This window comes from Limanda limanda, chromosome 22 (genome assembly GCF_963576545.1).
Source record: "Limanda limanda chromosome 22, fLimLim1.1, whole genome shotgun sequence".
Classification (NCBI taxonomy): domain Eukaryota; kingdom Metazoa; phylum Chordata; class Actinopteri; order Pleuronectiformes; family Pleuronectidae; genus Limanda; species Limanda limanda.
The window spans coordinates 16,058,229-16,069,830 of record NC_083657.1 but is presented as its reverse complement, the minus strand read 5'-3'; the positions used below and the strand labels follow the sequence as shown (position 1 = coordinate 16,069,830).

Below are 11,602 nucleotides of genomic sequence, written 5' to 3'. Positions count from 1 at the left end.
AATCTTACTTTAGCTCTATAAACTTGAACACACACCATTAAATATAATTATAATTTTTTTTTCACAAGCACATTATGTTCTTCCAAAAAAATTGGAAAATAAAAAGTTATTAGTTTATCTAGACAACTGACAGGACATTACCTCAGGAAACATGCAGCTGAACTGGGTGAGTTGTGTGATGCAACAATATAATTGATATTTAAATAGCTGCTTCTTTCTGATATCTCTCTCCCCAGCTACTATAATGGGGGAAGGTTCCTGCTGCTCACAGAGGAATCAGGGCTCCTCCTTGGTTTTCACATCTTGTCAATGTCAATTTTATTCATATAGCATATTTAAAACCACTTAGTTGACCAAAGTGCTTCTCTGGTATAAGATACAACAAGAAGACAGCCACAAATACGGGGAATTGCAGTCGTCCAGATGAGAGGTTATGAAGGCATGGATCACACTCTCTAGATCATTCTGTGGGAGATAGGCTCTTACCTCGGCTATAAGTCTCAGCTGAAAGAAACTACACAGAATAACGGAGGAAATTTGCTTGTCGAATTTAAAAACCCTTCCAAAATGAACCCCAAGACTCTCCACAGAGGAGTGAATATTGATATATTCATTATATAGCTCTTATATAGTGATTTATAGGAGCTGGAGGGCCCATTGTGCCCACATCCAGCAGCTCAGGATGTCCAAACACATTAACCTCAGTCTTATTTTCGATTAATTTGAGGAAGTTTAGGTCAATCCAAGATTTGATGTCATTCAGGCTGTCAAGCAGTTTACTCTTTGTTTAAAGGTCCAGGGGCAAGTCTATTTGAATATCATGATATATCTCGCTGGCTAATCGTGATAATAATGGTGGATCCTGTATCGTGTTGGCATCTGATAGTGGTGGTGGACCACGATCGAGGTGGCAGCTGATGATGGACTATGATTACAACAAGACTGCTTGATATACAATATTTCTACTCAGATACTTTACCATTACCTATAATAATCCATCAATTTATTTACCTTCCATTATGCTCAAAGTATTAATCAATGCTGCAAACACCCTTATCTTTCTGATGTTCTCCGTTACACGTGGCATCTATTGCACTTCTGTCCATCCTGGAGAGGGATCAGTCACATGTGGCTCCATCTGAGGTTTCTACGTTCCCTTTGGGTTTCAACGGGAACATTGTTGCAGTACAATTGCCCTGAATGTATCTAGAATAACATGTGGATTCAATAGTTGACTTGGTTTCATTCAAATATTTAAAGAAACAAAGCCAACCAATTAGTCATTTATTTTATGTAATATATTCAGTATGTGGCAAAATAAATTTTGAGAGAAAGGGGGTCAAATCATCTGAAAATTCTACTGGTTCTACCATTCAGTTTGCCGATGAAAGCACAATGTCATGCAACGTCTGGTTCAATGTATCCAGATATTTCTTACTCCGGTTCAGTTACTGGTATTTAGTATTGTTAATGAACAATGGCGTTGATCTCACATGTGTGACCGTGCATGGTGGAGGATCTTGGATTGTGATCCTGACTGTGGATCGTAAAAGGATGATGGATTGTGATTATATGATAATAATAATTGTGGTGGCAGACAATCTCGGATGATTATTATTACAACTAGATTGCTTAGATATACAATTTACCTACTTGCATAGCTTTATTGGTAATTCCTCTATCATTACAACTGTCATCACTGCTCCCTTCATCTCAGTCAGACTTTTTCTTTTGTATAAATACTTTAAACATTGATACACCTCTCCATTTATATTAGACACTATATTTTCTCATCAATGTTGTAAATATTGTAATTGTGTTGATGTGCTCTGCTTCATGTGTGTCTGTCCTGGAAAAGGGATCCCTCTCATGTAGTAATTAAATAATAAAAAATCGGTTAATTCTAACTGTGGCTGAATGGCAACAGCAAAATCTTACATGTAGTCCCTCTAAAAAAAAAGAGAGAGGTGCTTGAGTCTTTTATTGCTGGAGGACATATTTAAATTTCTCCTCTGCAAACATGACCAGTCAAGTGACTGACTTGCTGCATATTTGCTGTGGCTCTAACAAGTCTGTGTCCTGTTTACCGATGAAAATTAAAGCTCCTGCACCTCAGAGAAAGAGCTTCTCACAGACATGTTAGAGAATCAAAGAGTTTAGAATGGAACCAAAGGTCAAAAAGGTTAACATGCACCCAATTGTGACAAGTTCTTGAATGAATCTTTGTCTTTTCAGGAGGTAACTTGGAAATTTAATACATTTTTGGTCATAAACTTCTTCCATTGAAATCTTCCCAGTTAGGAGCAGAATGTGCAGCATTAACAAGTAATGTCTTTCTGTGGGTCTGTAATGTAAATCTATTTACATTCACGTCCACTATGTCATAACAAGTAGCTTTCAGCGTGGCTACACATCCATTAGATCATTACTGTCAATCATTAATTAATAAAAAAAGACATGCTGTGGGTCTCTCTCTCTGTCTGTCGGGTCAATTTGACTCCATATTGAATCGGAGTACAACAGATATTAAGGAGACCAATAGTTACTGTTTTTATCTCAATATATAAAACCCAAATCAACAAAACCATACCTTAGACTAAACTAAAGAAGAGGACACAAGTCAAAGGACAAAACAAAGGTCAAAGGTTTTATTATTTGTATTGTTGAGAAAGAACTACAACACAGAATTTACAAACTATGTATGCCGCAAACAGAAAAAAAAATAATTAAGACCTAGGATGTATTATTTTAGTATACTTAAGAATTGTTTAAGGCATAAAATTCCTATGGTTGAATTTTTTACTTTTAAAGTCTTTAAGACCCTTCAGAAGAAAAACCTGTTCATTAGAAATGGGTTATATTACCAATAAAAATTATAAGATGGGTAAGAAAATAGCCGCCATATATTTTACAGTACATTAAAAGCTCAGAATATTTAACTAGAGCTTGCTCAATACATTCCTAATATTAACACTGCCCCATAATACATGGAGCTAAAGCACGTTATAATAAAACTCAACAGAGGTAACTAATGAGCAGGGACGTTCACAGACATTTTGAGGAGCCAGGTAATACCTGGAAAAAAGTATTAGTAATACTAATAATAATAAAATGTAAAATACTGCACAAGATGAACATTCCTGATGATTGGTTGATGTAGCGTCATCCTTCTGGTAAGGAAAGTATCTACATACATACACACACACACACACACGCACACACACACGCACACACACACACACACACACACACCGGTGCTCTAACAGGATTACTCAACAGGGACACGCTGTGTTTAAAGCGGACAACAGGGAGAGACGTTAGCGCGGCACGGCTCGGGTTCACTCCTGTCCTTCTTCACTTTGATCTGCCCTGCTTGTGTCTGTATCGCGCCTGAGTCTCAGAGACGTGATGAGGTTAAAACCGAGATCGATCAGATGCTCAGATCTGAGACTTCAGTTTTACTGTTAAAGAGCCTCAAGGCACGCAGTGAGCCACAACCGGACCGGAAACTGAGGGCATTTGCCTTCAAAATAAAGGGATCAAACTCATGAGCAGTGTTGCCCAAAAGTGCAGTTCCTACAGCGTAATGCTACATGTGAGCATATTCTACAAGACATTAACTATGCAGAAGGGTGCATATTTTAAGATTAGATATCTAATGTGATCACAACAGTTGAATAGGAGAGGTTGATTTTAAGAAGGTCATACATTTTTCGTTGGTTTTCCCTTTAATGTTTAAGTCGTTTTTTGGGCTGCTGTTACAACTGTACAATAAACAACAAAAAATCGCTGCAAACTTTATTATTAAACCCTACTTTTGTTTTTCAGATCATGTGTACAACGATAGTAGTGTTTCTGAATCTGTTCAGTTCCATGACCTTGTTTATAGTTCCTTAAATTACCTCTTTAATTTCCAAAAATTAACATGGAGATACATTTGTATTGGTCCATGTATATAGAGCTAAAGGCACATTGTTAAATCAAGAGAACTTATGGTATATTAATATATTAGCCTACTAAATACCTCTGCTGTGACATCAGTCACAAATTGATTGATAAAAAGGGAAATAGAGCTGAGCCTTTAAAACCTGTTTCTTTTTCTTGTAATGTTATTAGTTCCTATATCATTATTACAATGAATAGTGCAACTCATATCCTATCTGATTATATTTATTTGTATTCTTACATTTTCAAATATTGGTTGGCAACATTTGTTTTTCCTTTTCATTTGCTTTTCAGCGGAATATATATTATGTTGTAATAAAAAATGTCCCCCCTTACATTCCAAATATTTTAAACCTAAACATGATCTGCTTGGACAATATTGTGTAATGACAATGACAATTCGGCAAATTTAAATTTGACATGGCACATCATGTCTGATTTATTGTTGTTGATCGATCAGCATTGGATTCACTGTGGGGAGATTATCTGAATGTATCTACCCGCTAATTCCTCAAATGTCTCTGTGTATGTAAACCCTTCATCTAATCGTTTTCACACATGGCATGTGTGTTACTAGTGGTCATGGGAATTACAATGCCGAGTGTGGTGCGATACGTTCAGCATAAACAAAGAGTGAATAAACAAGTGACCAGCTTTCTGTAGTCCGCAGATCCAGTTGAATTTTCCTCTACATCCTTGGTTAAACTACAACAATTGTTGTCTACTGAGTCAAACCACGGGTCAAAATGACAGTTTGTCAAACTGATGTGGCACTACTGACAAGGAATAATTCTGAATTTTGTTAACACAAGATAAGAGAACAGAACATTTCAAACAGGCAGGTTTTGAACTGGCACTGCTCTCGTGAAATAAAAGTGTCCTGTTTTAGTCACTGATGTTAATGGAGGCCAGAAAATACTTACTTCCCCCTGTTAATTGTTTTTTTTTGGGTAGTATGTCCTTACTCTTATTGATGGTTAAGGACAGAGGACGTCGCACCTTGTTAAAGCTCTATGAGACAAATTTGGATTTGTGAACATGGGCTTACAAATAATATGTCATTGATTGATTGACCTACTACAAAATGTATTTTGCTAGCTCTCCAACAGTTTTGTCATGGAAAATAAAGACAAATCTGCAAATGACCTCTAAAAAAAGGGGGTCATAGCACGTCCTCTGCGTTTTATTTTGAAACTCAGGAGCGGAAGCTGCGTATTAAGGCACGTGTAACTTGACGCTGGGACCTGTCCGTGTACTCAGTGAAATGCGGCTCCCTGGACTCTGCTCTTCTGCGCGCTCGCCTCACGCATGTTGAAGACCCAGCTTACGTAATGCAGTTTTTTTTATTTTTTTATTTTATGAATGACCCTGCGTGAAGAGACCGGCTCACACAACGTTTCCCGACGTCAGCCCCCCCTCCCACCCACCCCGGTGGACTTGACTCGATCTCTGCAGCGCCATGCATTGCAACGGAATGGGAGTCGGATGAGGTGGAAGCCGGATCCATCCTGAGGGAGACGGGACGACTGGAGGGACCGGAGCCCGATGCCAGCATGACCTACATACCACAGAGCTTAAGAGACGCGTCTCCAGGACCGAGCTGCTGGTGTGCTGCTCGCCCTTTGCACCACAGTAAGAAGTGACCTTCATCTGCGTTTGCTGCCCGCAGAACTATGCACAGGACAAGGGAATATGCATCAGACCGAACCGACTGAATCATCCATGCGGGACATGTCCTAAGGCAAAATAGGTGCCATGTCCGCATATATATAGGGAGACAGACGCAATCAGCTTTTTGCGTGGATTTTTTGTTGATCTTCCGTGACACTCTGGGGTCAAAGAGGAAACTAAAGGGTAAATTAATTATGCAGGTGGCCCGAGGCTTCTGGACACCCGTCTTCAATTCTGCTGCGAGAACACACAGCGACTCGGCTCTTTAACCTTTGGCCTACAGCTGACGAGCTTGGCAGTGGTGCCAGGGGCAAAGGTCCCGAGAAGAGCAGGGCTGACAGGGTCGCTTTTGAGCCAGAGAGGAAGTTAGATTCCTCATCATAGACTTCCAAACATGCTGTGAACTGTGGTCGGCAATAAAGTTCGAGAGCCAAGCAATAAACACTGAAATACTTTGCCAGAAACTCAGAAGCTGATTGACTCTTTTTTTATTTTACGGCTGTTAACAACACAAACGTTCGCAATCATGATTCTGAACTGTGATCAGCCATTACCTCTCCTGAGGCACACAGAGGTGCCGCCTCGGGTCATCGAGAACTTCATCCTGACGGGCTACCGCTTCCCAAACTACAGCCTGAGGAATTGCTTACTCTCAGCATTCAGGCCGACTAATGAAACGGGCAACTTCTGGACCCACTTCCTGCCAGTCTTTGTTTTTTCGTACTATTTTGTGGATGTTTTTGGCTGGGAAGGTGCACCACCTCCTGATGCTCCGTTCTTCTATCCACTGTGGAACTACTTTATCGGAGTGTTCTGTCTCCTGATTGCTAGCAGCATGGCCCACCTGCTCAACTCGATGTCTCTGGTGGTCAGAGAAGTCTGCTTCTTCGTGGATTACGGCACAATCAGTGCGTACACAGTTGGCTCATCGTTGGCGTACTACTACTACATCCACCCCCGGGCAGGGATAGTGGAGACGGGAGGCCATAATAGTTCCCACATGGACCTGAACCATGAACCTGCAGAATCCTTTTTTTCATCCTATGCAATCCCAGATTTCAGTGTATTCTTTGACACCCTCTACATCCCGTGTGCATGTGCTGTAGCAATCTTTTGTGTCTTATCATGCTGCAACACTCGCCATCGGTGGCGAAAGCATCGATATGTCATCCGGACCTTCGTCTTCCTCCTCCCATTCCTCGTCTCCTCTACACCGGTCTTCTATCGCCTCCTCACCAGATCGCCTTATTCCACCACCTCGTCCTCGTTCGCTGCTTCCACTTCCATGCCCAGCTTATTCTATCGCCACTGCCTTTGGCTGCTGGTGTCGGCCATCTTCAACATTAGCAAGTTTCCGGAGCGGCTGGCCCCGGGTCGCTTTGACATCTGGGGGCATAGCCACCAGTGGTTCCACTGCTGCACGTTTCTGTCCATCATCGACGAACTTCACATGATCAAGACGGAGGTGAGGGCCATCCTGCTCAGCCCCACTCTGCTGCTGCCCCCTGCCACCCTCTCCCGCCTACCTGGACCTACCATAGCTACCACTTACGGGGTGATGCTCCTCCTGCAGACCACCATCATCTCCATCATCGTGTGGTTCTCCTGGTGTGCCAACAGCATCTACGGACCTGAGAGAGACCAGCTAGCTAAGGAGCAGATCAAGAAACGCCTGAAATGCCACTGATCTCACAGACGTCTTTTAAATCATGTCGGATGAGATTGAATATTTGCACATGAATACAGAGCCATGCCACTAACAGACACGCACAAGTCAAACAATTTCCCCCTCTTGAGAATTGTTTAAGCTTTCACGAGGGGAAACTGGGGACAACGGGAGATGAGAGGATTATATTCTGAGCCCATCACAAGGGAGGCTGTCTGGTTGAATGGATATTGAAGGAACTTGCCAGCTCTTTCCCCTGAGCTGTTCCAGCATGTTCCAACAGGATGCCTAAGCAATGGATATAATAACTACCTCTAAGGGCTGTATACTAGAGGACAGAGGAAAGGTGGTGGTACCCAGGAGAAAGTCCCACATAACATTTGGGTAATGTGGCGTCAAAGTCGGCATGTGCATTTGCGGAAGTTGTCCGTGAGTGTTGTCTGCTGTCACGTCCTTCCTCCTGTTGCACTTCCCCCTCCCTCTGACCTAAAATGGTATCTTTTTTGAAAATCCTCTGAACCCATTGTTTCACATTGGTCATCATTTTGTCAGAGCATTGTTAACCGAGCCTTCCCTTCCTCTGATCTACTCACGCAGTCTCATTTCCTCCCCCCTTTTCCCTTGTGACCCTTGCAGCAGGAAGTGCGGTGGTCTTGCAGACGTAACAGAAATAGCCGAGAGCTCATATCAGTGGTAGAGTTAAGCACTTTTCAGGGTTCTGCCCTGTAATTAAGAAGCCATGCTCAGTTTCTGCCCTTAAGGGATTCATTAACATTTCTCAAGCATAGGGGGATGCTGTGCTGACATGTCGGACTTGCTGTTCAGATTAAATGTGATATAAATCTGCTGCTTTTCTAAACAGTAGGAGAAGCCTATTGACTTGACTGGAGCACATGTAGGGGAAATCTATCATTGATAAATGGTTTGAAGCAGCAGTTCCAGGGTGAATGCCTTCATTGTGTAGATGAGATGGAGACTTTTCATGTCATGTGACATACAGCAGCCTCTCAGAGCATAAGCCATACTTAATAATAGTAATAGTAGTAATAATGGCAATATTGTAGTTGTATAATGTCACCAGGAACTTCCTGGATAGAGATTTGCACTCGCTGATGGTTCACTTCGCAGTTTGTACCTTTTGTGTATCAGCATCAGTTTTAAAAATAAAATAAAAAATACTGTGCCAGGCAACCTGTGAAAAAATGACGAGGGTCATTTAACTTCCCTAATTAATCTAAACGAAGCGAATAGCACGTAAAGCCTTGCGTAAATTTGAACAATAAATACAAATGTCAATCAATTTAAATCAGCATTACTTTTCATTTCAATACTTTATCCCCAGCCAAAACAGTTTTTTTATTGTGACTGTTGGACTATTTTTACATGCACATGGACAGAGAAGTGCTGTAGTTTTAATGACCTCCTGGATGATTCGGTGATTGCCGCATATTTAGGATTTCACTGATGCTTGTGTGATACACAAGAGGCACAACCGTGGGCTTTAATTTGACCATGCAAATTGAATGCCTCTCGTACCATGTATTATCCAACCTTTAAATGCATGAAGCAAGTGTCGCCTTATTATTAGCAACGATCTCGGCGCTGCAGGCTCACACCCTGCTTGCACCAAGGTTAGATACCAGCACTTGTTGAAACACCCGTGCTGATATCTGCTTCTTTTTTTTTCCTTCCTCTTTGATTCTTCAATTCTGCTGCTTGACCTAAACTGTGCAGGCCCATTATTTGGCTGGCTAGCTATTAATGCAATTTATTGAGATATTCTCTTTTACTCTCTGTGACTGCTCTAATTGTCTGAGTCCATATTTGTGTTTTAGGTAGATTTGTAATTTTATGAAAGAAGGGCAAATGTGTCATGTTTGCCCTTAGTAGACTAATGGTCAGTCATTTCCCTGATGAGAAAAAAACAAGGTGTATTATGTATGTAACGCAGGCATTCACTGATTAATTTACTGTAGTTTGTGCTCACTGCCACTTTTTGGCATTTTCATTTCTGCTGTGTCACATTTAAGCTTCAGACATGAACGTTGTCTGGACTCTGCTTTAGTGGTTTATTCCGGGCATTTCCTGACTTTTGTGGGCCCCAGACATTGTATTTCACTATCTTTAAACTATCTTGCATGAACCTCATAGTCGTTTCAGACACGTACTCTGGAGAGCACTGCAATTTGACATACCACCCAGCCTGTTGAGGTTTGTGAAGAGGGGACAGGATTTCAGTCGAGGACTCTAGAAAAAATTGCTCCTTTGTTCAGCGTTAATGTGGACACTGTGTAAATGGAGAATGACTGTCAGTGCTCACATGAAGATAAATCAGGAGACCGTCTGTTTTCTTTGAGGGTTTTCTGCGTAACTCTATCACGTCCGTGGCGATTCTGTCATCATGTACTCTTTCTCGTAGGGCTTCAATTGGAAGGAATTGCTTGTACATCAAACTTTAACTTTAACTGTTGTCGATAAGTCATGTTTGTCTGTGTCTAATTTCAGTAACGTCACGATTATTCGTTCTGCTCATATCTGCACACCCACTCGTGTTTCGTACACGTACACTTGCACAAGAGACAATGGTGAGAAGTGGAAGCTGAGTTGTGTGGTATGTACGATACATGGATGAGAACACGGGGACCGTATTGAGCGGTTGTAATAATCATGCTGTTATGATGCACTTTAAAGATTCTTCTATGTCCTCAACATGTTCCTTTTAAGGGATTACTGTATTATTTCAGAGGTTCACCAGATAAAGACGCATCCAGTGTGAAAGCGATGTTTCTACCTCAATACTTTTGTTTTGTCACTGAAAAGAACCATCATTGAAACAGACTGTGGCTGCAAGACTTGAACTAACGTTGTTGAAGAGTGTTCAGTATGTGAATGTTAGACTTACAGAATGCTGTATCTTTCCAAGGGAAGCACTTAGGTGTGACTGAAGAACGACACTGATACTTTATTTACTTGCACTGGAATTATGAATTACTAGAGGTGGAGGTAAACGTACTGTGTCTGTTAATGCAGAAAAAAAAGAGAAAATCCTCCTCTATTAGCTTAATAAATGTAAATCTCACTAATATATGGACGATTTGAGTTCTATTGAATAAATTATGCAGACAACTGTAACCCTTGTGGCTCGTTATTCATTTCATTGTGTGGAAGTTTTTTGGTTGCACCAGAGCAAGCCCCTGACCAGCAGGGGCACAGTCACAGCATCCTGGGTGTAGCCCTGCCCGGGTTGACTGGGATTGGTTACAGAAAAGCAAGTGTGGTTTGCAAACACAAAACACCATTAACAGCCTAATGCATTTTGTTTCGCAAATACAAATGCACCTGACCAGCAAATGCACCATATATTTCTAATAAATGATGCTATACCTATAGACCAATATAGCCTTCAGCCTTTCATATAAGTACAAAATGTAAATGATCTTTGTCCATTAAAACGTAATATACTGCACAGAAGTGAAAACATGGATTGATTTCCTAGTATTAAAATGTTGCTATGATTACTAAACATTACAATCTGCTGTGATAACACAATGTCAGTATTGTAGCCTCAGCCTGCTATCTTAGTATTAGCATTTAACTCTGAATACCTAACCTGCTGACATTAATCAGGCCAGTAACCCTGAGGCAATTCAAGTAAAGTCAGCCATTTGACATAACCCACATGTTTTGTTTTCTATTGTGTAATGAGCAGCACCGCTCACAGTGATGGATCTAGGATTTGTTTTACAACAGGGGCCAAAAGGGGCCACAATTCAGACAGAGGGGCCAACTGTATGTCCAACATCCGTGTACAATTCATGATTCACTGAAGGTGCATATTTAAATCATTCTTTTTTTTATTGTTGGATCCAGAGCTTTGAGAAAATTCACACATTGTGGCATATATTTTGAAAACTGTTCCTTGTTCAAGCACATTGTGTCCTCAAAGAAAAAAAAAAAAAGAAAATTGTTACCCAATTCAAATGAGCTGATTTGCATGTCAAGCGCTTCCTCAGCTTTTTGTACATGCATACACCTGCATTCAACCAGAACATGTCTGATGTGAATCGTGTTGTAGTTTTATTGGATGTTGGCACGGCCACATGTGCGTGCGACACATGCAGCTGGCCTTTTCTGTCCCAACTCCACCTCCCTACTCCTTCTGTCTCTTTTTACTCTGACGTCCTGAGTCCCGTGAAACTCGAACCACAAAGAGACGATCCTCCGCACGTAGAGCTAACTCAGTGGGCTCTCAAACAGATGGGTCACTTCTCATAGAGCAGAAGCTGATGAACGACGTCGACGGCAAACAGAGGAAACCTT

General features: G+C 41.2%; 1 protein-coding gene across 1 annotated transcript; it reads left to right on the top strand.

Annotated features, from left to right (window-relative positions):
* The first annotated feature begins 5,394 nt into the window (after positions 1–5,394).
* On the top strand, positions 5,395–10,414 carry paqr9 (progestin and adipoQ receptor family member 9). Its single transcript, XM_061066038.1, has one exon. It carries the CDS (start codon positions 6,143–6,145, stop codon positions 7,301–7,303), a length of 1,161 nt encoding a protein of 386 aa, XP_060922021.1. The 5' UTR covers positions 5,395–6,142; the 3' UTR covers positions 7,304–10,414.
* The last annotated feature ends 1,188 nt before the right edge of the window (positions 10,415–11,602 follow it).